This window comes from Oncorhynchus tshawytscha, linkage group LG18, assembly GCF_018296145.1.
Source record: "Oncorhynchus tshawytscha isolate Ot180627B linkage group LG18, Otsh_v2.0, whole genome shotgun sequence".
NCBI lineage: Eukaryota > Metazoa > Chordata > Actinopteri > Salmoniformes > Salmonidae > Oncorhynchus > Oncorhynchus tshawytscha.
Window position 1 is genome coordinate 13,187,453 of NC_056446.1, and position 27,567 is coordinate 13,215,019.

General features: G+C 42.3%; 1 protein-coding gene across 1 annotated transcript in view; it reads right to left on the bottom strand.

Annotated features, from left to right (window-relative positions):
- Positions 1 to 2,183: 2,183 nt before the first annotated feature.
- The window catches only part of LOC112217322 (prostasin), a 25,892-nt gene continuing 508 nt past the window's right edge, over positions 2,184 to 27,567 (bottom strand). Inside the window, 11 exon segments of the mRNA XM_042300500.1 lie at positions 2,184 to 2,260; positions 2,263 to 2,500; positions 2,828 to 2,976; positions 3,162 to 3,452; positions 4,926 to 4,946; positions 10,201 to 10,294; positions 21,179 to 21,487; positions 21,815 to 21,963; positions 22,149 to 22,417; positions 23,988 to 24,150; positions 24,280 to 24,300. Of these exon segments, the coding sequence (XP_042156434.1) occupies positions 2,184 to 2,260; positions 2,263 to 2,500; positions 2,828 to 2,976; positions 3,162 to 3,452; positions 4,926 to 4,946; positions 10,201 to 10,294; positions 21,179 to 21,487; positions 21,815 to 21,963; positions 22,149 to 22,417; positions 23,988 to 24,150; positions 24,280 to 24,300 (1,781 nt within the window).

Below are 27,567 nucleotides of genomic sequence, written 5' to 3' on the forward strand. Positions count from 1 at the left end.
TGACCTTGGCCATGTCTCTGAGCACTTGACACCTTGTATTTCTGGACACACCAGGTAGGTTGCAGTTCTGGAATATGGTGGCACTGGAGGATAATGGGTTCCTCTCAAGTCCTTTGCAGTTTATTTGCGGCTTTTCGTCCACATATATTTTTTTGTTGACTATTCGCAACAAAACAGTTTAATTGTCCAGTGGTCACACCTCAATAGTTTAGCTCTTTCAAGAATGTTGCAGCCGTCTGAAATGCATTTTTACCATTTTTGACTTTTCAGTGTAAGTGAAATCTCTTTTTTGGCCCATTTAACTGAGATAATGAAGCACCCTAATCATTATGCACACCTTGATAAAAGGTGTGATTCACTTTCACGACACCCTCCTCCATTACACAGATACATATCACCTGAAAATGATTCAATCCATAAGCATTCAAATTTACATGGTTTGGAGTTGGAAAATGTGCATAGAAATAATGATAAGATCAGAATACTCACCTAATAACTGTGCTTGCGGTGTATTTTCAAAAATCTTGTGTATCTTAATATCCATGATTAACAATTAATATGCGTAATAATGTTGACAGTTCATGCAAAGGATTGTTACCTATAACTATAACCAGGATTGCCATTGCATTACATTTTTGTCAAGCTATTTTTATTTTAGAAAACAATTATTGTGATTCATCCTATATTGTCCCAAACATCCTTACCCCCTAGCAACAGATGTGGGACACACACGCACGCACACACACACACACATGCTTGGGACCATTTCCCCAAGCATCTCTGTGCAGTCAGACCCACTAGGGTCACAATAATATGCCCCCTTTCTGATTGTCCGAGTGTGACCCCTTCCCCATGGGTTACTGCAGCCAGTGTTGCCAGCCCTGCCACTACCTGGGTGGGGGTACCCCACCGGAATCCCCACTGGATAGATACACGGTCGTCAAGGTTCTCATTAGCAGCTTTGACAATTTCCTTGTATATTATGGTCTCCCATCAGGGGGCTTTGGCTCTGTAAGACTAACCCTGCCAGGCAGGCTCAGAATCTTGAGGGGGATGTGCTGCTCTAGTAGATCTCTGTCCACAATCCTCTTTCTGTTTTCGCTACATTTACACTAAGCCCATAAAACAGATAAGGTTTTTTCTTTAGTGTACAGTTCGCATAGGTGGGTGTATAGGGTATAGGGTTGGGAACCGTTTCATCATGAGATGTATCATTTATTTTCCAATGTATATCCCTCATCTGCACAAAATTGAAAGCTCTCTCTCGCAACCCCAGCCAGGTGGATTCTTTTTGCAAAGGAGAAATACTCACTAATAAGGATGGAAACAAATTTGTGCAAAACATTTCAGAGGAACAAGCTTTTTCTGTGTATGGAACAGTTCTGGGATTTTTCATTTGAACTCATGAAATGTGTTACCAACACTTTACATGTTGCATTTATATTTTTGTTCAGTGTCGCTAGAGAGATGATGTCACCTCTCTAGAGAAGTGAGTTGGTATGGCCCAATCCAGGTAGGAGGGTTTAACAACTGGGGTCTATTCACTAGGAACCAAACAAACCAAATAGAAGCCAACAGAAGCAAACAGAATGGTTTGTTAGGGACCTACCTGAATTTGTCCACTAGAAACTCTTGTTTTCTTTGCAAAACATTTTCCCATTGGAGTAAACAGTAGCGCAACTATTTACTATGGTCTTGGTCTAAATAAAGGCACCCCTGGAATATATATCAGTCTGTTAACATTCTACGCTACAGGAAGTGGGCAGACTGCTGGTAGTTACCTGCCTGCCTGCCCACCATTACATGATAGGAGATTGTTGAGAGACATTCTCAGCTCAATGGTAAATAGCTGTAGTTCACTGTAAATAGTGTATTTATTTGCAGATACAGTACACTCAAGATGGACAAATATACATAACTTCATGATTAAATGGAGAAAAACAAGTTGTATTCATTGAGTGTGATAGCTAAGCATAACTGCAAACAACAATCATAAACTTAGCTCTGATAAACAACCAAATGTAATCCCATAGCACAATGACATTTGCTGTCCAGCTTAATGACTTACATCACAATCAACAAGTATTACTAGATATAGTAGATTCATATTAAATTAAACCCATCACTTATTGTTCAGCGTATAAACATACTATCCCAGTACTTTTCACATACAGTGAGTAAAGTTAAGCATCCACTTTTAGTGTGTCCTCTATTGGAAGAGATAGAGAAAGACGAGAAAAGGAGAGAGGGAGAAGAGTGAGGCCCCACTGGACAGTGCATTACAGGTGACATTGAGATCAGAGTCAGTCCCACTGGAGGAGAAGGTGACGAAGCCTGGCATGTCAGTGCTGATCTGGCTGTTGATCCAGGTCTGGTACTGGGACACTCTGGTGTACACTCCTGGGAAATTTGCTTCGGCACAGCCTTGTCCAAAACTCACAACCCCAGACTGGATCCAGACCAGACCCTGTTTGCTCACCATTGGCCCCCCAGAGTCTCCCTGTAGACGGATACATTTTAGTAATTTAGTAGATGATCATATCCAGAGCGATTTATGGAAGTGTGTGCATACTTTATTTGTACCGGTCCCCTGTGGGAATCAAACCCACAACCCTGGTGCTGCAAGTGCCATGCTCTACCAACTGAGCCACAGGTGAAATTTAAGATTTCACCAGGTTAATCATCAGGGTCAGTGAACAATGAAATTACCATTAGAAGTTTGATTCATCATCTCTTTGTCATTGAATAATAGCTCTGCAAACTGCAGCTAAACTGCAGCTTTGGCTCTGCAACTATTTGGAATGAAACACAGCCATGCATCCCTCACCTGACAGGAATCTTTTCCTCCACTCAGTAGACCAGCACAGATCATATTGTTTGTGATTGAACTAAATCCAGCATAGAGACAGCTACACTCCCTGTTCCCCACTACCGGCACAGTCACCTCCTGTAGGGTCCCAGGTGAGGGAAGGGGCACTGAGGAGGAGAGACCATGAAATCAACTTTTGCTGATATTCTGTTGTATACATTTCTGATCCTTTCTTTTCTGCTGCAACTGCATTGGAACAACATTTACTTAAAAAAGTGGATATATGTGCAGGTATATAATGGCTTGTCTGGCTTGTCAATGCAAAGTCAGCATCGGGACAATCAGATCTCACCACCACTATTGATATCGCCCCATCCGGTGACCCAGCTATCAGTGCCAGCGTAGTAGGTGCTGTCCACTGCTGCCAGGCAGACCGGCTGGATGTAGTCAGTGAAGGTGACAGGTGATGAGAGCTTCAGCAAACATATGTCATTGTCGCTGGTTGCACTGTTGTAGTTCGGGTTGCAGATGATCTGAGAGACCGTTTGGGATACCTCGTTGGAGTTGATGCTTTGCTGATTCTGCCGGCCCAGGTAGACAAGCAGGCCGGACGTGCTGGTGCTGAGAATGAAAAGAATTGAGACTAACTAATGTTAGTCACTAATGTGATTATTAGACTTAGTGTGCTTGCTGATGCCGTTTACACAATTCAGGGATGTATTTTAGAGAGACAATGTCACCTCACTGGAGTCATTACCACTCCTACAACTTATTTGACAACCATTAATACTGTACTTTAAAACAAGTACAGTACAAACAGGTAACTGCCAAAATAAAGGAAACACTTGAATAAATGAGGGCTACAAAGTCAATTGAATGCAGGTGCTTCCACACAGGTTTGGTTCCTGAGTCAATTAAGCAATTAACATCCCATCACCATTAATGCAGGATTTTTTTTTTTTTCAAGCAGAAAATGAAATATAAAATGCAGAAAAGATATCTTGCTGCATTTTGTAAATGCAGATGATGTTCAATATAAACGCAGGTGAAATGGTTTAAAACGCACATTCTGTTATGGTCTGTGTTTTTTAAATGCTGTTACTGTTTGTCCCTCTTGAGACGCTGTGGCAACAACATACATTAACACTTCCTCAAAATAGTCAGAATCAAGACAAATAATCTAAGATAAATCAAGAAACCTGTAATTAATTTTGAGTTTTTGGCCGAGGAGGTCTTAGTCGCGCATTTTTACATCAAACTAAGATGTTTAGTGCAGTAATTCTCAAAGGAGAAAATGTGAATGAAAACTAGTCGTTGGATGACAACATACACTTCATTGAAGAATGCCTACTGTTGTCCAATCACCGACGAAGGGGCATAGAATTCGGCTACCAAACTTCAGCTTGCCTCAAGAAAAATAAAATGGTGTGCTTGAACAGCCAAACAAACCTGTATGCTGCCAACACCAAAATTAACTCAAACATTGTCATAATATATGCACAAACTGTTTTGACTGGGAAGCATACCATAACCTTCGTGCATAAATGGGTCATGGGTCATGTATAAATACGTCCAGTTGCACATTATTTTGACTACCATGGCTAGAAGTGGTTAGAAGTGACTTTGAAGAGGAGTCTCAGAAGATCATAGGGGGGTTAAAACGTGTGTGTGTGTGTGTGTGTGTGTGTGTGTGTGTGTGTGTGTATGTATGTGTGTGTGTGTGTGTGTCTCAGCCACCAGATATCAACCCAATTGAACACTTATTGGAGATTAGTTTTCCACCACAAACTCCAAATGATGGAATTTCTCATTGAAGAATTGTGTCACATCCCTCCAAAAGAGTTCCAGACACTGGTAGAATCTATGCCAAGGCACATTGAAGCTGTTCTGGTGGCTCATGGTGTCCCAACACCCTATTAAGACACTTTATATTTTGACATGTCCTGTATTTTGGCAGTTACATGTACATTTATAATGTTAAATTTAATTATTTGAAAAAAAATACCCAAAGACATTATACTTTGAATTAGTTCTCTGAATTAAGTGATTAATACATGATTAAAATAGATCAAGCACTGCATATGAAGCACTGCAGTTGCATGCAATAATAACTTACCATTTGCCTGTGAATGGCCACCTGGTGGAGAGGGAGTGGATTGGTGTTATTAAAGGGGTTTTCAGTTACCAGGTTATGGTGCTTTAAGCACTATTCAAGCGTGATAAAGTAAAAATAAAAGTATGATTTGAAAAATAAAATGTATTGAGTAAAAGTATTTATTCATTATCATAATTTGATAAGAGATGAACATTTTATGAATTTATTGTTGTTGATGTGAAAACAAATCTAAATGTATAGATTCTAAAGTTGCTGAAAAAGTTTCAATACCTCGGGCTTAAAGAGACATGCTATCCGTTTAAGTAGCTGGATATCTTACAGTTTGTGGCTCTATCAAAATATTTTCCACATTTTGTTACGTGACAGCTTTATTCTAAAATGTATTAAATAAAAACGTTTCCTTATCGATCAACACCCAATACCCCATTAAAACAAAGCAAAAAACAGGTTTTTGGACATTTTTGCAGATGTATTAAAAACAAAAAACATAAAAACTTTATTTTACATACAGCTGGTACAGTTGAAGACAGAAGTTCACATACACCTTAGCCAAATACATTTAAACTCAGTTTTTCACAATTCCAGTTTAGTCCTCGCAAAAATTCCCTGTCTTAGGTCAGTTAGGATCACCACTTTATTTTAAGAATGTGAAATGTCAGAATAACAGTAGAGGAAAAAAAAAATTCAGCTTTTATTTCTTTCATCACATTCCCAGTGGGTCAGAAGTTTACATACACTCAATTGGTAGCATTGCTTTTAAATTGTTTAACTTGGGTCAAACTTGTCGGGTAGCCTTCCACAAGCTTCCCACAATAAGTTGGGTGAATTTTGGCCCATTCCAACTGACAGAGCTGGTGTAACTGAGTCAGGTTTTTAGGCCTCCTTGCTCGCACACACTTTTTCAGTTCTGCCCACAAATTTTCTATAGGATCGAGGTCAGGGCTTTGTGATGGCCGCTCCAATACCTTGACTTTGTTGTCCTTAAACCATTTTGCCACAACTTTGGAAGTATGCTTGGGGTCATTGTCCATTTGGAAGACCCATTTGCGACCAAGCTTTAACTTCCTGTCTGATGTCTTGAGATGTTGCTATAATATATCCACGTAATTTTCCATCCTCATGATGCCATCTATTGTGTGAAGTGTACCAGTCCCTCCTGCAGCAAAGCAATCCCACAACATGATGCTGCCACCCCCATGCTTCACGGTTGGGTTGGTGTTCTTCAGCTTGCAAGCCTCCCCCTTTTTCCTCCAAACATAACGATGGTCATTATGGCCAAACAGTTCTATTTTTGTTTCATCAGACCAGAGGACATTTCTCCAAAAGGTACAATCTTTGTCCCCATGTGCAGTTGCAAACTGTAGTCTGGATTTTTTATAGCCGTTTTGAAGCAGTGGCTTCTTCCTTGCTGAGCGGCCTTTCAGGTTATGTCGTTATAGGACTCGTTTTACTGTGGATATAGATACTTTTGTACCTGTTTCCTCCAGCATCTTCACATGGTCCTTTGGGATTGATTTGCACTTTTCGCACCAAAGTACGTTCATCTCTAGGAGACTTCCTGAGCGGTATTGTCACGTCCTGACCTTAGTTCCTTTTTAATGTCTCTATTTTAGTTTGGTCAGGGTGTGAGTTGGGGTGGGCATTCTATGTGTTCTATGTTTTTGTATTTCTGTGTTTGGCCTGGTATGGTTCCCAATCAGAGGCAGCTGTTTATCGTTGTGTCTGATTGAGAACCATACTTAGGCAGCCTGTTTTCCCACTATGATTTGTGGGTAGTTATTTTCCGTTTAGTGTTTTTGTTGCACCTTACAGAACTGTTCGTTTGTCGGTTTGTGGTTTTTGTTCAGTATTCATCTTCATAAAAATTATTATGAATGCGTACCATGCTGCACTTTGGTCCTCTTCTCCTTTTCCCAACTACAATCGTTACAGGTATGACGGCTTCGTGGTCCCATGGTGTTAATACTTGCGTACTATTGTTTGTACAGATGAACATGGTACCTTCAGGTGTTTGGAAATTGCTCCCAAGGATGATCCAGATGTGTGGAGGGCCACAATTTGTTTTCTGAGGTCTTGGCTGATTTCTTTTGATTTTCCCATGATGTCAAACAAAAGAGGCACTGAGTTTGAATGTAGGCCTTGAAGTACATCCACAGGTACACCTCCAATTGACCCAAATGATGTCAATTAGCCTATCAGAAGCTTCTAAAGCCATGACAAGTTTGAATGACTCCAACATAAGTGTATGTAAACTTCTGACTTCAACTGTAAGTATTCAGACTCTTTGCTATGAGCCTTGAAATTGAGCTCGGGAGCATCCTGTTTCCATTGGTCATCCTTGACATGTTTTTATAACTTGATTGGAGTCCACATGTGGTAAATTCAAATGATTGGACATACATTTTTTTCATACAATTGCAAAAATGTCTGTAAACCTGTTTTCGCTTTGTCATTTGTTATTATAGGGTATTGTGTGTAGTATGTTCGAGGGGGGAAAAACGTGTGTAGTATGTTCGAGACAGTAACGTAACAAAATGGGGAATAATTCAACGGGTCTGAATACTTTCCGAAGACTCTGTGCATACACTATATATATATATATATATATATATATGTCACAGAAACAATCCACTGGTCAAGAATATACTTGGCTCTCTAGGTGAAACTTGTGGTAACTCAATGCTGGTAGGGTTTTTGTCATATCAACCCTTTGTTTATAGACCATTTTGTGCCACTCAGTGGATGAGTGACCCCTCCTGTCTCAGCCTCCAGTATTTATGCTGCAGTAGTTTATGTGTTGGGGGGCTGGGGTCAGTTTGTTATATCTGGAGTACTTCTCCTGTCCTATTCGGTGTCCTGTGTGAATCTAAGTGTGCGTTCTCTAATTCTCTCCTTCTCTCTTTCTTTCTCTCTCTCGGAGGACCCGAGCCCTAGGACCTGAGCTCCAGGACTACCTGACATGATGACTCCTTGCTGTCCCCAGTCCACCTGGCCATGCTGCTGTTCCAGTTTCAACTGACCTGAGCCCTAGGACCATGCCCCAGGACTACCTGACATGATGACTCCATGCTGTCCCCAGTCCACCTGGCCATGCTGCTGCTCCAGTTTCAACTTCCACCTGACTGTGCTGCTGCTCCAGTTTCAACTGTTCTGCCTTATTATTATTCGACCATGCTGGTCATTTATGAACATTTGAACATCTTGGCCATGTTCTGTTATAATCTCCACCCGGCACAGCCAGAAGAGGACTGGCCACCCCACATAGCCTGGTTCCTCTCTAGGTTTCTTCCTAGGTTTTGGCCTTTCTAGGGAGTTTTTCCTAGCCACCGTGCTTCTACACCTGCATTGCTTGCTGTTTGGGGTTTTAGGCTGGGTTTCTGTACAGCACTTTGAGATATCACCTGATGTACGAAGGGCTATATAAATAAATTTTGATTTGATTTGATTTGATGTCCTTCTAAGGGGCTAAAAGATGATAGACAAGCAAACTGGCATTTCCAGTTATAACAATGGAGCACCCATTATTATATTCTTAGTTTCATTCTCTGTCTCAAGACAAAGGAGATGATTGTGGATTTACAGGAAAAGTAGGGCCGAGCACGCGGGATTGTAGTAGAGCAGGTTTACAGCCTCAAGTCTCTTGGCGTCCACATCACCAACTAACATGGTCCAAGCAGAGGGCACGACAAAACCTATTCCCCCTCAGGAGGCTGACAAGACCCTTTAGATTTTTACAGCTGCACCATCGAGAGCATCCTGACGGGTTGCATCACTGCCTGGTATGGCAACTACACGGCCTCCGACCACAATGCACTACAGGTAGTGCGTACGGCCCAGTACATCCCCGGGGCCAAGCTTCCTGCCATCCAGGACCTCTATACCAGGTGGTGTCAGAGGAAGGCCCTAAAAAATATTCAAAGACTCCAGCCTCCCTAGTCATAGACTGTTCTCTCTGCTACGCTGCAAGCGGTGCCGGAGCGCCAAGTCTAGGTCCAAGAGGCTTCTAAACAGCTTCCACCTCCAAGCTATGAGACTCCTGAACAGCTAATCAAATGGCTACCCAGACTATTTGCATTGCCCTCTCCCCCACGTTGCTGCTATACTCTGTTATTATCTACGCATAGTCACTTTAATAACTCTACCTACATGTACATAATTACCTCAATTACCTCGACACCGGAGCCCCCCACACATTGACACATTGACTCTGTACCGGCACCACCGGTATATATCCCAGCTATTGTTATAGTCCTGTACTGCTCGTTAATTATTTATTCTTATCTCTTATTTTTTTAGGGATTTTCTTAAAACTGCTGGTTGGTTAAGGGCTTGTAAGTAAGCATTTCACTGTAAGGTCTACATCTGTTGTATTCGGCGCGTGTGACAAATACAATTTGATTTGATTTAACATCTAAACCAATAGTATCACTGTGTAAAGTGGGTGAAACTCAACATTGAAAAACAGGAATGTGGTCTGGGTTAGACTAGCCTATTGTTGATCCAGGCTGCATTACAACCGGCCGTGATTGGGAGTCCCAATTGGCCCAGCTCGTCCGAGTTTGGCCGGTGTAGGCCGTCATTGTAAATAAGAATTTGTTCTTAACTGACTTGCCTAGTTAAACAATGGTTAAATAAATAAAAATATATACATTGTTGACTTTTGATAATAAGAAGTAGATATAAAGGTAGTTTGAGTGAGAATCTTTGATTTAGTCAGCGTGGAAACCACTTTGTTTTTGTTAAACAGTAATATCACTTGGGACAGTCCTGTGGAGAATGTTTTGGCTATCTTATTAATTATCGATTAGTGGTTTCATGTGCAAGACTTGCATTACACTGAAAGGTTTAGTATAAGAATGACTACATCATTTCACAAGACATGTATAATTTCAATTACTTTTCATAGATAATTTCAACTTCCTAAATACTCAACTTTTTTTTTGGGGGGGTCTCTCTCAAAATGAGGCAGTAATCATTACAAAAGCATATATACACACAGTCCAAAATATATTATATTCCTGTAATGTACTGTAAAAGCAGTGATATCAAACATATTCACCGTTTTAATGCAGTCTAAACGTTCCTTTATTCATTTGGGAAAGAACCCAATCTCTGTCTATATAGGAATCTAGTCAAACAGTGAAATGATTTACTTGGAAAAGTACAGTACTTCATAGTAAAGTGTGAACTTGTTGAGTTTTCTCTAAATGTATTAAAGTAACTCAAAGTGGACTGCTAGTCTATAATAATAATAATAATAATAATTCTCTATTACCTTTTCCCATGCAGGTCAACGCAAATACAACAGCACACAAGACCCACCCCGACTCCATCCTATCAACTGCTACGGCTTTGTGTGTGTCCTGTATTTATAATGCCATTGGTTGGAGGGGGTATGTACCACAGGAGGTTGGTGGCACCTTAATTGAGGAGGATGGGCTTGTGGTAATGGCTCACCACCCATTCCATTAGCGCCATTTCTGACATTATGAGCCTTCTGTGGTATGTACATAGGTAGGTAATAGCCTGAATTGTTGAGTTAGGGTGTGACACATGCCTCATGACACATGTCATTGGCCCTCTCTCTCTCTCTCTCTCTCTCTCGCGCACGCTTTCTCTCTCTCTCTCTCTCTCTCTCTCTCTCTCTCTCTCTCTCTCGCGCTCTCTCTCTCGCACGCTCTCTCTCTCTCTCTCTCTCTCTCTCTCTCTCTCTCTCTCTCTCTCTCTCTCTCTCTCTGCATGCTGGGAGTGATTGGTGCATGCTGAGAATTGTTTGAGTGAAGGAGTGAGTTTCTTGGTGGCATTTTTTCTTCTGTGCGGATTAAGGTTATTATTATTTTTGTTGTGGTAGAATTAAGTATTTTGTTTTACGTATGGAAATGACCCTGATTTTGGCGGGGATGGCAGCCGGAATGGGGACGCCTTCCCTGTCTACTGTCACGGTGGAGGAGTTTCTGGTCGCTGTAGGAGAGAAGGTAGGCTATGAGAATGTTGCTTATGCATCCCGGATGAATAAAGTGGTGGTGGTATTTCTTAAAGAAGAGTGTCTGGTTGATCAGATGGTCGAGCATGGTGTACTTCTTAAAGGAATGTTTATTCAAGTTACGCCTCTTTTTTCTCCGTCAACAAGGGTAACGATTTCAAATGTACCGCCGTTTATTCCTAATGAGCTATTGGAGCGCAAGTTATTGCGCTTTGGGAAGTTCGCCAGTTCAATTAAGGTTGTCCCGTTGGGTTGCAAACACCCAGCGTTGAAACAGGTAATGTCATTTCGGCGACAGGTGTTTATGTTTTTGGACTCACCGGAGCAGACTTTAGAGTTATCGTTTAAAATCAAGTATGACAATAGAATGTATATGGCTTATGCTAGTACGGGTAGTCAACAGTGTTTTGAGTGTGGAGATGTTGGTCATAAGCAACATGCTTGCCTGAAATGGGAGAAGGCCGAGGGAGGGGCGCAGGTGGTCATCGTAACGCCTGGGCCCTCTGATGTAGGGAGAGGTGGACCGACAGCGGTAGAGCAGCCAAAAGCACCTGTTGCTGAGGAACAACTTATCTGTGTTGAGGGCACGGAGTTGCAACTTGTATTAGAGGGAAATGTTATGCTCCAGAAAAGTATTGTTGTAGAAGGTAAGGATGTATCTGAAGAGCTAGTTCCTCAGACTGGTGAGCAGGTGCCCAGTACGAGTGCTGGGGTAAAGGAGGGGGTTCATGTGGAGCTAGACTCCCAGGGAGTGGAGGAGATGCCCACTACGAGTGCTGGGGTTCATGTGGAGCTAGGCTCCCAGGTAGTGGAGGAGATGCCCACTACGAGTAATGATGTACAGGAGGGTTTTCATGTGGAGCTAGGCTCCCAGGTAGTGGAGGAGATGGCCACTACGAGTGCTGGGGTTCATGTGGAGCTAGGCTCCCAGGTAGTGGAGGAGATGCCTGGTACGAGTGATGAGGTGCAAGTGGGGAGTGTTGAAAGGAATGTGGTAGAGGGGAGTCAGTTATCTGTGGTCTCAGCTGAGGATCAGGAGAAGGATATGGATATCTCTTTTGATATGACAGCTGCTGGTGAGGACTCAGTTTATGATCTAGAGGAGGTAAATGAGTTTCTGGATCAGACTTTTGGGAAATCTGTCAAATTGGCAGATTATTTTGATGTTGATAAGTTTGTGAGGTCAGCTGTGATGTTACAGAAAGACGGTGGGGTTAGACCAATTGAGTGAGAAGAAGCGGTTTCGCTTGAGGAAATGTATTACTGCTGTTGCAGCAGCAAAAGGTGGTGGGAAACGTAGTCAGATTAAGAGAAGATTAAAATAATGATGATGATCATGCTTCATAGGGTGTCTTTATTGTCCTTGATTTCTCTGGTTTCTTCTGCTTTTCTTTTCTCTTTTCTATATGGAGGTACTAAGGGTAGGCTCTCTCAATATGAATGGGGGAAGGGACAGGAATAAGAGGGCTTGGGTATTAGAAGTAATAAAACAGAAAAGGCTTAATGTAGTTTTCTTACAGGAGACACATAGTGATGAGGAAAATGAGGTTGACTGGGGTATGTGGTGGGAGGGGCAGCATGTACTCAGTCATGGTACTAATTTCAGTGCTGGGGTGGCAATTTTGTTTTCCTCAGGCTTAGGGGTGACTGTGGTATCTACAAAAGAGATTGTCATGGGTCGGGTTTTATTGGTCAAGGTGGATGTTATGTGTTTTTTTATTTTTTATTTTTTAATGTTTATGCTCCTAATGAGGGTACAGAGCGTATTGCTATATTTGATCAAATAAAGGAAACCTTAAGACAGTGTGACCAAGAGGGGTATATGGTTTTAGGGGGGGACTGGAACTGTACAGTGGATTTTACTGTTGATCGCACCGCTGAAGAACCTCACCTGCGGTCAGCCACTTGCCTGTCTGGCCTATTAACTGAGTTTGAGCTTTCTGATGTGTGGAGAGTAAGGAATGCAAAAGTTAGGCAGTACACATGGCTAAAAATTAATGAAGGTCGTGTCAGTGCAGCAAAGTTAGACAGGTTGTATGTATCTGAGCAATGCTGTAGTAGGGTTGGAAAGTGTGCCATTACTCCTGTGGGTTTCTCTGATCATCATATGGTTACTGTTGGTATTCACTTTTCCTGTCCACGAAGGTCATCACCTTACTGGTATTTTAATGTTAAATTGTTACATGATGTCATGTTTTGTGACAGGTTTTTGTTGTTTTGGGAAAAATGGAGGGTTATAAAAGGAAATGTTGAGTCCTTGAGACAATGGTGGGAGGTTGGGAAGGCCCAAATATGAGTATTTTGTCAACAGTATACTGCTCTGTCTCAAATTGAAGTTAAAGAGACTATCAAGGCCCTTGAACAGGACATCAAATCTATTGAATTGAAGCTGCTCACTCAGAACGACCCTGGACTAGTCATGAACTTACAGGACAAGAGACATGAACTGAGGTCGTTTCTGCATGAAAGAGTGAAGGGTGCCTTGATTAAGTCTCGTTTCGGTTCCCTCGAGGATATGGATGCTCTTAGCACTTTTTAAAAAACCTAGGACAGTCGACATTTCAACGTAAACAGATGGTCTGCCTTCGTCTCCCTGATGGGAAGGTGACCACGGATGACATTGAAATGCGTCAACATGCCGTGGATTTCTTCTCGGCCCTCTATAAGGCGGAGGATTGTGACTCTCTGTGTACTGAACAGTTGTTACACGGGCTTCCTCAATTGGGACCTGAGCAGAGAATCGCAATGGACTCTGACATTACACTGCAAGAGCTGTCCACAGCAGTTATGCAGCTCTCAACAGGCCGAGCCCCTGGCATCGATGGTTTACCATATGAGTTTTATAAGCACTTTTGGGGGACTATTGGGGAGGATTTTTATGAAGTGGTGTGTGAATCTTTTCATGAGGGTTCTCTTCCTGTATCCTGTCAATGTGCGGTGCTTTCACTGTTGCCAAAAAAGGGGTATTTGTTCTCTCATAAAAAAATTGGAGACCTGTTGCTTTGCTGTGCGCTGAATACAAAATTGTTTCTAAATGTCTCTCAAACAGGTTGAAAGAGTATCTGGGATTGTTGATCCACAAGGACCAGTCATACTGTGTACCTGATCACTCTATTGTTGACAACTTGTTTCTGATAAGAGATGTTTTAGACATTTGTAAACTGTCTGATGTAAATGTGGGTTTACTTTCGTTGGATCAGGAGAAGGCTTTTGATCGTGTGGACCACCAGTACTTTTTCAAAACAATGAAAGCCTTTGGGTTTGGGGATGTTTTTTTGTCTTGGATGAATTTACTGTATGCTGGGGCCTCGTGTATGGTGAAGGTGGGGTTGGTTTGAGTTGCCCCATCCCTGTCCAAAGGGGCATCAGGCAGGGATGCCCAATATCAGGGCAGTTATATAGTCTGGTGATTTAACCAATGCTTTGTTTTTTAAGAGCGAAGCTTACTGGTTTCTCTGTGCCAGGTGTAATGAAGGGTCCCATGATAGCACTGTCTGCGTATGCAGATGATGTGATATTTTTTATTACAGGGGGTGAGGATGTTAAGGTTCTCTCAAACGCTTTAAAGGTGTATGAGGGGGCCTCCTCAGCTAGAGTCAATTGGGGAAAGAGGGAAGCGCTGTGGACAGGTCGGCTTCAAACGGGGTCCGCTCCACGGTTACCAGGGGGGCTTCAGTGGGGCAGAGATGGGATGAAGACTTTGGTTTTTTTTGTAGGCTCCGATGTCTTTCAGAAAAAGAACTGGGAGGGTGTAGCGGAGAAAGTGTGTGCCAGACTGTCAAGGTGGAAATGGGTGCTGCCCCAGCTGTCTTATAGGGGAAGGGTCCTGGTTGCTGCCTCTACCCTGTGGCACAGACTAATGATTTTGCAGCCACCAAAGGGTCTGATACAAGAGCTTCAGAGGACCCTTGTCAATTTCTTCTGGTCTGGACAACACTAGATTAAAGCTGCAGTCCTGTACCTGCCACTGCACGAGGGTGGGCAAGGCCTGGTGGACATTTCCTCTAGAATCATGGCTTTCCTGCTCCAAGCAGCCCAGAGATTGTTATACAGAGACGGTTCTAGCTGGGTCGAAAGAGCCTCTTTTTCACAACACTGCCATCCAGTCCCGTGTTCTGGGTTCAGCCAGCCTACGCTCATGCCTGTTAGGCGTGGGGTGTACCAAGCTGGGTCATCTGATGCGGAGCAGGAGCAGATTGTTGGAGGAGCTGGGAGAAAGAGCGGGGATCCGATCATCTCGCCTACTGAGGAAGGTCTTCGATGCGGTCTGCGATTCCTTGCCAGGGCTTCATCTGCAGTATGTGACTGACACTTCCAATTCTGATCGGTGGAAGGAGGGTCTGGATTATGTGTTCCCTGCACTGATTGTTAGTGCTGTGATGGGGACATTCGAGGAGGATGTGGGGATGCTGCTTTCCTTCGATACCCCAGAGCTGGGGGTTCAAGGAGGTGGGAAAGAAGGCCATGTACAGAATATGTGTAAAGGTGTCCCATGCCTCTTCCCTGGAAGGGGTAAAATCGACGAGGTGGGCGGGTGTGCTTGGTCCAGGTGCCTCTCCAAAAGGCTGTTGGCGATCATTATACAAACTGCCTATTGATAAGAGGACAGCTGACCTCCAATGGAGGATAATACATGGAGCTATAGCCACCAACATGCATCTGGTACACCTGGACCCTATTGTTGAGGAGGGGTGTCCATTCTGTGCTGAGTCTTAATCTCTGGCACATCTGTTTTTACTGTGTCCCAGGTTGGTTGGGATGATTGAACTGATCACTGATTGGTTCTCAACGTTGGGAGAGGTTTTCTCTTCCCAACGGTATATATTTGGGCCAAAGTACAGGTTCAGTCAAAAGGGAGTAGTGTGTTGCTTAATTTTGTGTTAGGGGCAGCAAAATTAGCGCTATGGAAGACCCGAAAGAACAGTATTCGGGGACAGGGGTCTGTGGATGTGGTGGGAATGCTGGAGGGAATGTTGGCAGCGAGACTAAGGGTTGAGTTTGCCTATTATAAACTTGTCAACAATATTGATCTGTTTTTGAGTATATGGGGTATTCAGAGGCTGTTGTGTTTAGTTACTGTGAAGGAGGAATTGGAGTTGTGTTTTTAATTGATGTGTAACTGTGGTTTTGTATGAGTATTTATTGTGTGGTGGGCCCCCAGACCCAATAAAGATTATTTAAAACTCTCTCTCTCTCTCGCTTTTTCTTTCTCTCTCTCTCTTTCTCTCTCTCTCTCTCTCTCTCTTCCTCTCTGTGTCCTCCCCTGCCTTGCCTCATTCAACATTCATAATTTTCAATTATTCTCAATTAAATTAACATTGTGTATTTGTAATTCTATCATCCTTACAGTTAAAGAGTAAACATACATACCTACACGTACACACACACTTTAAACCCCCTATGCCTCTTTGAGACCACCCTTTCAAAGTCACAGCGATTTCATCTACTTTCCATTGTAGCCAAAATAATGGGCAGCCGGCGTTTTTATACAAGACCCTAACCATGATGGAATGTTAATAGCTTAATTAACTCAGAAAACCACAACGGTGTGGATGCAGCTGCTCTCACTCACTCACACACACACCCTCTTGTCCTACCTCATAACTTTGCATGTCAACTAGAGTGACTTGTTTTAGAGGTAGTGCCCCCCTCCTCTCTATCCCCAGAGACTCATTTTAGAGGCAGTGCCCCCCTATCTCATGTTAAAGACAATGCCCCCTTCTCTTTATCCCCAGAGAGACTCATTTTACAGGCAGTGCTCCCTCTATCTCATGTTAAAGACAATGCCCCCCCCCCTTCTCTTTATCCCCAGAGAGACTCATTTTAGAGGCAGTGCCTCCCTCCTCGGGGGCAGACCACAAGAGACCTGGACCAACCTAATCCACAGACTTATAAATTGAAAACAGAGGTCCTTAGAATAATTTTTAAGTACAACCTTCTTTCCATGCTTGCTTCCACCCTGGTTTTCTTTCTTCCTCTTTCTTCTTTCTTCCAATTCGAATGCCGCCCCAACAGATCCACAAATGATACAATCTTAAATGCACTTAACACAGCTCTCTGCCACCTGGACAAGTGGAATATCTTCTGTATGGGAGAATGCTGTTCATTGACTAAAGCTCAGCGTTCAACACCATAATACCCTTCAAGCTCGGGACCCTGGGACTGAACACCTCCCTTTACAACTGAATCCTGGACTCCCTGACAGGCTGCCCCAGGTAATAAGGGTAGGCTACAACACCACCACACTGACCCTCAACACGGGGGCCCCTCAGGGGTGTGTGCTTAGTCCCGCAATATACAAACAATATGTTTCCATTTAATCATCAAGTGTGATGACTAAACAGAAAAGCATTTAACAGTCATATGAACTGAGTTCTGATGAACAACCAAATGTAGCATTGCAAAATTACATTTGCTTGCCAACTTAATTATTTACATCACAAGAACATATTAACCAGTAGATTCATAGTCACACTGAATTAAAACACACTTATTGTAAATTTCGGATCTTTTGTGGTCTGCTCCAACTGTTTTGGTACAAACGGAACGGGCTTAAGAAGGAAGAAGAAGGAATAAGCAGCATAAGCAGCAGCACCCACTATTTGTTGATAAAGGAGCCTCCACAAAAATGGCTGCTCTGTCTGTGCAGACTGGCCTGCCATGGCCAGCTCCCTGCAACTGCATCCTGACTCCCCACAATCTTTGTTGAGAGAATCAGTGCCACACACTGGAGAAGACAGACAGACAGAGGGGAGACAGCTCATACTAGAGCACACAAATCCCTCAAAGTATGAAAAGAGCAACAAGAAAAAAAGCCGATATAAAGCATTTTTAACAGCTGTGCATGGCCACATGGGGGAGAGAAAGTGGACTGATGTTATTAATACATGCTAAATGAGGGAGGAAACAAATATTAAAATGTGTAAAATCGCTGAACTAGCTAATGAAATGAAATGAAATTGTATTTGTCACATGCCCCGTTACAACAGGTGAAATGCTTAATTTACAAGCCCTTAACCAAAATCGCAGTTTCAAGAAAATATAACATTTTTTTTTAAGTAAGAGATAAGAAAAACAAATAATTCAAGAGCAGCAGTAAATAACAATAGCGGGGCTATCTACAGGGGGTACCGGTACAGAGTCAATATGTGGGGGCACCGGAGTCAAGGTAATTGAGGTAATTATGTAGATGCAGGTACATGCAGGTAGATTTATTTAATTGGTTGTGCATAGATAGTAACAGAGCGTAGCAGCAGCGTAGGAGGGGAGGGCAGGGGCAATGCAAATTTCCACTGAGGAAGCTAAAACCAGAGAGACCGCCTACTTTATGGAAGCAGGGGATTTGATGCGTAAATGGGCAGCTCATGACACTGTTAGTGACTGGAGTGAAGTGTGTCAAGTGGTTGTTCCTTACACCATTCCGACAACAGGTGCTGTCCCTCGCCCATGACCAGGCTTGGTCCGGACATTTGGGGATCATAAAGACTTATAACCGAGTCCTTTGTCATTTCTTTTAAAGTCGGACGTGGTCCAATTTTGTAAAACATATGGATACCAGTCACGTATGTCAACTCACTGGGAAAGCGAATCAAACAGTTCTTCGAGCACCGCTCTGCCCGATTCCGGTGATGGGGGAACCATTTTAAAGAGTGATAATTCATTGTGTAGGTCCATTCCCGAAAACCAGGTCAGGTAACCAGTTCCTACTAACAATAATGTGCAGTGCTACTCGATACCCAGAGGCTATTCCTCTCCATACGATAATGGCTAAGACTGTGGTGAAGGCACTAGTGAAGTTCTTCTCTACATTTGGACTCCCTAAAGTAATCTAAACTGATCAGGGATCCAACTTTATGTCCAAACTGTTTTCAAATGTGTTAAAGACGCTGTGTATTTCCCATCAGGTCTCCAGTCCGTATCATCCAGAGAGTCAAGGGGCTCTCGAATGCTGGCATTAGACGCTGAAGGCAATGCTACGCAAGTATTGCATGGATACCAGTACCAATTGGGATGAGGGGGTGCCATTTGTCCTGTTTGCTATTAGGGAAACGATACAAGAGTCGTTAGGTTCAACCTTACTGACCTTGTGTTTGGACACATCCCACGGGGTCCGCTGAAAGTTTTGAAGGAGCATATCTTATCTCCTACACCCAGTAGCGCCCCTAAAAATGTGTTGGATTATGTCAGTAAGATGCGGGTGAGACTGCTTTTGTGCGTTAGCCCAAAAGTCTCTCTCCTCGTCTCAAAAACGCATGTTGCATTATGACAAAAAGGTTGTTGGCCGTTCATTTGCACCAGAGGATCAAGTTTTAGTTTTGTTGCCAATCCCTGGCTCATCTCTGTCGGCACGTTTTTCTGGACCATATCTGGTGGAAAAGAAACTCAGTGACAGCAATTGTGTAATAAAGACACCAGATCGAAGGCGTTCTTCCTGTGTGTCATGTTAACATGCTGAAAACATATTATGTGCGTGATTCTCCCGACAGTGCCTCAGGTAAGCCGGTCCAGCCCGCCGTCTCCAGTGTGGCTGCGGTGGTGCTGAAGCCTGGCTGGGACCTAGAGGAGGATAAGGAGGACAGGTTGGAGTTACGCAATACGTTACAGCAGTGTGATCGCCTATGTAATTCGGAGATGTTGTAGAAGTTACCCTCTCAAATGGAACATTTGGATTATGATCAAACTAAGAATCTTATCCTATTGATAAACAGTTTTCTCAGTGTGTTTCAGGACATTCCCAAGTCGCACGTCCATCTTGGAACATGATGTGGATGTGGGGAACGCTGTTCCTATACGTCAGCATCCGTACCGGGTTAATCCAAAGAAAAGGGAGGTAGCTTATTACAGAATGACATGGCAAAACCCAGTAGCAGCTCCTGGAGTTCTCTGTGTATTCTTGTTCCTGAGCCTAACAGTACGTCTCGCTTATGCACAGACTATCATCGTGTAAATGCAGTTACAAAGTCTGATTCTTTTCTTCTAACTCGCTTAGATGACTGCTTTTTACCTAACTAGTCAGTTAAGAACAAATTCTTATTTTCTATGACAGCCTAGGAACAGTGGGTTACCTGCCTGTTCAGGGGCAGAACGACAGATTTGTACCTTGTCAGCTCGGGGATATGAACTTGCAACCTTTCGGTCACTAGTCCAACGCTCTAACCACTAGGCTACCCTGCCGCATTGATAGATTTGGCTCTGCTGCTTAAGTTAGTAAGTTAGATTTGCTAAAAGGTTATTGGCAGGTGCCTCTGACATCTCGGCTATTGTTACACCTGATAACTTTGTACAATACACGGTGATGCCCTTTGGCATGTGTAATGCACCTGCTACTTTTCAGCGTCTAGTTAACATTGTGTTTGCAGATGTGCCAAATTGTACTGCTTACCTAGACGATGTGGTGATACATTCGTCTACTTGGTTTGATCATCTCTCCACTTTGAAAAGTATGTTTCAGTGGTTGGAGAATGCTTCTTTAACCCTCAATTTGGCCAAGTGTGAGTTTGGGAAGGCTACTGTGACTTACTTGGGGAAACAAGTGGGACGAGGTCAAGTGCTCCCAGTATCTGGCAAAGTGGAAGCAATTGTTGCTTTTCCTGCTCCCACGACCCGCCGCCAGTTGTTCAGATTCCTGGGATGGTAGGGTACTATCGTACAGTCTGTAAGAATTTCTCGACGGTAGTAGCTCCCCTTTCATCTTTGAGTTGAGTTGTAGAAGGGTGTTGCGTTCCCTCTTCATAGAGGCGTGCGTAACAGATGTACAAAACTATTCATTTTATACTAGCTCCTAACGCACATACTTTTGCACACAAACAGAAGGTATCCTACGCACATACCGTCTCCCTACCCTGTCCTCCCCCAAGATTAGGGATGCCGTAAGAAGTACTCCCTGCCCTCTCCCAAATCTCTCTGGCCCCTAGCCAAGGTCGGCACCGAATTTTGCTCAGACAGTCTGTGTTTAAGATACTATAAAGATATTTTGTACAAAGATATTGTTTTACCCTAATTCTGACTAAAACTACACACATCATTTATTAGAATTTTACTGACTAAAACTACACACATCATTAGTAAAAATTTTATGATCCTAATCAATTTCATACCATTTTATGGTTTCAGGGTGGAATATTCTAATCATTCATTTAAACACAAATTCCATTAACAATCACAATCAACAAGTATTAGTAGATTCATATTAAAATAAAACCATCACTTTTGGTTCAGTGTATAAACATACTATTCTAGTACTTATCACATACAGTGAGTAAAGTTAAGCATCCACTTTTAGTGTGTGCTCTATTAGAAGAGAGAGAGAGATGAGAATAGGAGAGAGGGAGAAGAGTGTGGCCCCACTGGACAGTGCATTACAGGTGACATTGAGATCAGAGTCAGTCCCACTGGAGGAGAAGGTGACGAAGCCTGGCATGTCAGTGCTGATCTGGCTGTTGATCCAGGTCTGGTACTGGGACACTCTGGTGTACACTCCTGGGAAATTTGCTTCGGCACAGCCTTGTCCAAAACTCACAACCCCAGACTGGATCCAGACCAGACCCTGTTTGCTCACCATTGGCCCCCCAGAGTCTCCCTGTAGACGGATACATTTTAGTAATTTAGTAGATGATCATATCCAGAGCGATTTATGGAAGTGAGTGCATACTTTATTTGTACCGGTCCCCTGTGGGAATCAAACCCACAACCCTGGTGCTGCAAGTGCCATGCTCTACCAACTGAGCCACAGGTGAAATTTAAGATTTCACCAGGTTAATCATCAGGGTCAGTGAACAATGAAATTACCATTAGAAGTTTGATTCATCATCTCTTTGTCATTGAATAATAGCTCTGCAAACTGCAGCTAAACTGCAGCTTTGGCTCTGCAACTATTTGGAATGAAACACAGCCATGCATCCCTCACCTGACAGGAATCTTTTCCTCCACTCAGTAGACCAGCACAGATCATGTTGTTTGTGATTGAACTAAATCCAGCATAGAGACAGCTACACTCCCTGTTCCCCACTACCGGCACAGTCACCTCCTGTAGGGTCCCAGGTGAGGGAAGGGGCACTGAGGAGGAGAGACCATGAAATCAACTTTTGCTGATATTCTGTTGTATACATTTCTGATCCTTTCTTTTCTGCTGCAACTGCATTGGAACAACATTTACTTAAAAAAGTGGATATATGTGCAGGTATATAAAGGCTTGTCTGGCTTGTCAATGCAAAGTCAGCATCGGGACAATCAGATCTCACCACCACTATTGATATCGCCCCATCCGGTGACCCAGCTATCAGTGCCAGCGTAGTAGGTGCTGTCCACTGCTGCCAGGCAGACCGGCTGGATGTAGTCAGTGAAGGTGACAGGTGATGAGAGCTTCAGCAAACATATGTCATTGTCGCTGGTTGCACTGTTGTAGTTCGGGTTGCAGATGATCTGAGAGACCGTTTGGGATACCTCGTTGGAGTTGATGCTTTGCTGATTCTGCCGGCCCAGGTAGACAAGCAGGCCGGACGTGCTGGTGCTGAGAATGAAAAGAATTGAGACTAACTAATGTTAGTCACTAATGTGATTATTAGACTTAGTGTGCTTGCTGATGCCGTTTACACAATTCAGGGATGTATTTTAGAGAGACAATGTCACCTCACTGGAGTCATTACCACTCCTACAACTTATTTGACAACCATTAATACTGTACTTTAAAACAAGTACAGTACAAACAGGTAACTGCCAAAATAAAGGAAACACTTGAATAAATGAGGGCTACAAAGTCAATTGAATGCAGGTGCTTCCACACAGGTTTGGTTCCTGAGTCAATTAAGCAATTAACATCCCATCACCATTAATGCAGGATTTTGTTTTTTTTTCAAGCAGAAAATGAAATATAAAATGCAGAAAAGATATCTTGCTGCATTTTGTAAATGCAGATGATGTTCAATATAAACGCAGGTGAAATGGTTTAAAACGCACATTCTGTTATGGTCTGTGTTTTTTAAATGCTGTTACTGTTTGTCCCTCTTGAGATGCTGTGGCAACAACATACATTAACACTTCCTCAAAATAGTCAGAATCAAGATAAATAATCTAAGATAAATCAAGAAACCTGTAATTAATTTTGAGTTTTTGGCCGAGGAGGTCTTAGTCGCGCATTTTTACATCAAACTAAGATGTTTAGTGCAGTAATTCTCAAAGGAGAAAATGTGAATGAAAACTAGTCGTTGGATGACAACATACTCTTCATTGAAGAATGCCTACTGTTGTCCAATCACCGACGAAGGGGCATAGAATTCGGCTCAAGAAAAATAAAATGGTGTGCTTGAACAGCCGAACAAACCTGTATGCTGCCGAACACCAAAATTAACTAAAACATTGTCATAATATATGCACAAACTGTTTTGACTGGGAAGCATACCTTCGTGTATAAATGGGTCATGGGTCATGTATAAATACGTCCAGTTGCACATTATTTTGACTACCATGGCTAGAAGTGGTTAGAAGTGACTTTGAAGAGGAGTCTCAGAAGATCATAGGGGGGTTAAAACGTGTGTGTGTGTGTGTGTGTGTGTGTGTGTGTGTGTGTGTGTGTGTGTGTGTGTGTGTGTGTGTGTGTGTGTGTGTGTGTGTGTGTGTGTGTATGTATGTGTGTGTGTGTGTGTGTCTCAGCCACCAGATATCAACCCAATTGAACACTTATTGGAGATTAGTTTTCCACCACAAACTCCAAATGATGGAATTTCTCATTGAAGAATTGTGTCACATCCCTCCAAAAGAGTTCCAGACACTGGTAGAATCTATGCCAAGGCACATTGAAGCTGTTCTGGTGGCTCATGGTGTCCCAACACCCTATTAAGACACTTTATATTTTGACATGTCCTGTATTTTGGCAGTTACATGTACATTTATAATGTTAAATTTAATTATTTGAAAAAAAATACCCAAAGACATTATACTTTGAATTAGTTCTCTGAATTAAGTGATTAATACATGATTAAAATAGATAATTCAGTACATAGACAAAGACAGCATATAGATATTACAATATCACCATGACATAATATATGGGTTGGGGGACGGGTAAGGTTATGTCTTTCTACCTGGGGAAGCAGTGAGCGGCAGTCAGCACCCACTCTTTGTTGATAAGGGAGCCTCCACAAAAATGGCTGTTGGAGTTGTGCAGACTGGCCTGCCATGGCCAGCTACCTGCAGCTGCAGCCTGACCCCCAACAATCTTTGTGTTGAGAGAAGCAATGCCACACACTGGAGAAGACAAACAGAGGAGAGACAGCTCATGATTGAACACACAAATCCCTCACAGTATAAAAAGAGCATTGAGGAAGATACCGTAGCTGATATGAAGCACTGCAGTTGCATGCAATAATAACTTACCATTTGCCTGTGAATGGCCACCTGGTGGAGAGGGAGTGGATTGGTGTTATTAAAGGGGTTTACAGTTACCAGTTTTTTTTTAAGTAAAAATATAAGTATAATTTGAAAAAATAAAATGTATTGAGTAAATGTATTTATTGATTATCTTAATTTTGATAAGAGATGAACATTTTATGAATTTAAAGTTTATTTGTTGAAAATAAATCTAAATGTATCGATTCTAAGGATGCTGAAAAAAGTTTGAATACCTTTGGCTTAAAGAGATATGCTAAATGGGGGAGGAAACAAGTATCTAAATATGTAAAATCGCTGAACTATCCCTTTAAGTAGCTGGAAATCTTACAGTTTGTGGCTCTATCAAAATAGAATGAAGCCCTACAAAATGATAGCCAGTGCATTAGGAACGTTTTTAGACCCCTTAACATTTTCCACATTTTGTTACGTTACAGCTTTATTCTAATATGGATTCAATAAAAAAGTTTCCTTATCAATCTACACACAATACCCCATTATGACAAAGTGGAACCAGGTTTTTAGACATTTTTGCAGAAGTATTAAAAATAAAAAAACAGAAATACCTTATTTACATAAGTATTCAGACTCTTTGCTATGAGCCTCGAAATTGAGATCAGGTGCATGCTGTCTCCATTGATCATCCATGAGATGTTTTTATAACTTGATTTGAGTCCACGCATGGTAAACTTAATTGATTGGACGTGAATTGGAAAGGCACACAAAGACTCATTTGTGACCAAGCTTTAACTTCCTGACTGATGTCTTGAGATGTCGCTTCAATATATCCACATCATTTTCCCTACTCATGATGCCATCTATTTTGTGAAGTGCACCAGTCCATCCTGCAGCAAAGCACGCCCACATCATGAGGCTGCCACCCCCGTGCTTCACAGTTGGGATCGTGTTCTTCGGCTTGCAAGCCTCCCCCTTTCCCTCCAAACATAACGATGGTCATTATGGCCAAACAGTTCTATTTTTGTTTAATCAGACTAGAGAACGTTTCTCCAAAATGTACGATCTTTGTCCCCATGTCCAGTTGCAAACAGTAGTCTGGCTTTTTATGGCAGTTTTGGAGCAGTGGCTTCTTCCTTGCTGAGCGGCCTTTCAGGTTATGTCGTTATAGGACTTGTTTTACTGTGGATATAGATACTTTTAAACTTCTGACCCACAGGATTTGTGATACACTGAATTATAAGTGAAATAATCTGTCTGTAAACAGTTGCTGGAAAAATGACTTGTGTCATGCACAAAGTAGATGTCCTAACCGACTTGGCAAAACTATAGTTTGTTCACAAGAATTTTGTGGAGTGGTTGAAAAGCGAGTTTTAATGACTCCAAACGAAGTGTATGTAAACTTCTGACTTCAACTGTATTTACTTATGTAAATAAGGTATTTCTGTTTTTTATTTTTTAATAAAATAGCAAGAATGTCTAAAAACCTGTTTTCGCTTTGTCATTATAGTGTATTGTGTGTAGTATGCTCGAGGGGGAAAAAGTATTGAATCCATTTAAGAATAAAGCTGTAACTTAACAAAATGTGGAAAAATTCAAGGTGTCTGAATACTTTCCGAAGGCTCTGTGCATACACTACATATATATGTCACAGAAACAACCCACTAGGTAAGAATATTGTCTCTCTAGGGGAAACTTGTGGTAACTCAATGCTGGTAGGATTTTTGTCATATCAACCCTTTTGTTTATACACCATTCAGTGCCGCTCAGTGGATGTCCTTCTAAGGGCGGAAAGACCATACAGAAACAAACTGGCATTTCCAGAATATAATGTTTGGAACATCCATTGTTATATTCTTAGCCTCATTCTTTTTTCTCAAGACAAAGGAGATTATTGTGGACTACAGGAAAAGGAGGACAGAGTATTCCCCCATTCTCAGCGACAGGGCTGTAGTGGAGCAGGTTGAGAGCTTCAAGTTCCTTGGCGTCCACATCACCAACAAACTAACATGGTCCAAGCACACCAAGACAGTCGTGAAGAGGGCACGACAAAACCTATTCCCCCTCAGGAGACTGAATAGATTTGGCATGGGTCCTCAGATCCTCAAAATCTTTTACAGCTGCACCATCGAGAGCATCCTGACTGGTTGCATCACTGCCTAGTATGACATCTGTATGGCCTCATACCGCAAGGCACTACAGAGGGTAGTGCGTACGGCCCAGTACATCACCGGGGCCAAGCTTCCTGGCATCCAGGACGTCTATACCAGGCAGTGTCAGAGGAAGGCCCTAAACATTGTCAAAGACTCCAGCCACCCTAGTCATAGACTGTTCTCTCTGCTACACACGGAAAGCGGTACCGGAGCACCAAGTCTAGGTCCAAGAGGCTTCTAAACAGCTTCTACCCCCAAGCCATAAGACTCATGAACAGCTAATCAAATGGCTACCCTGACTATTTGCATTACCCCCTCCCCCACGCTGCTGCTACTCTCTGTTATTATCCACGCATAGTCACTTTAATAACTCTACCTACATGTACACAATTACCTCAATTACCACGACAGCAGTTCCAAAAGCACATTGACCCATTGACTCTGTACCGGTACCCCCTATATATAGCCCCGCTATTGTTATTTACTGCTGCTCTTCAATTATTTGTTATTCTTATCTCTTACTTTTTTAGGGATTTTCTTAAAACTGCATTGTTGGTTAAGGGCTTGTAAGTAAGCATTTCACTGAAAGGTCTACATCTTTTGTATTCGGCGCATGTGATGAATAAACATCTAAACAGTAGTATCACTGTGTCAAGTGAGTGAAACTCAACAGTGAACAATAGGAATGTGGTCTGGTTAGACTAGTCTATTGTTGATCCAGGCTGTATCACAACCGGCCATGATTGGGAGTCCCATAGGGTGGCGCACAATTGGCCCAGCTCTTCCGGGTTTGGCCGGTGTAGGCCGTCATTGTAAATAAGAATTTGTTCTTAACTGACTTGCCTAGTTAATAAAGGTTCAATTTAAAGTATATATATATTGTTGTCTTTTGATAATAAGAAGTAGATATAACGGTAGTTTGAGTGAGAATCTTTGATTTAGTCAGCGTGGAAACCACTTTGTTTTTGTTAAACAGTAATATCACTTGGGACAGTCCTGTGGAGAATGTTTTGGCTATCTTATTAATTATCGATTAGTGGTTTCATGTGCAAGACTTGCATTACACTGAAAGATTCAGTAAAAGAATAATTACATCATTTCAAAAGACGTATAATTTCAATTACTTTTCATAGATAACTTCAACTTCCTAAATACTCAACCTTTTTTT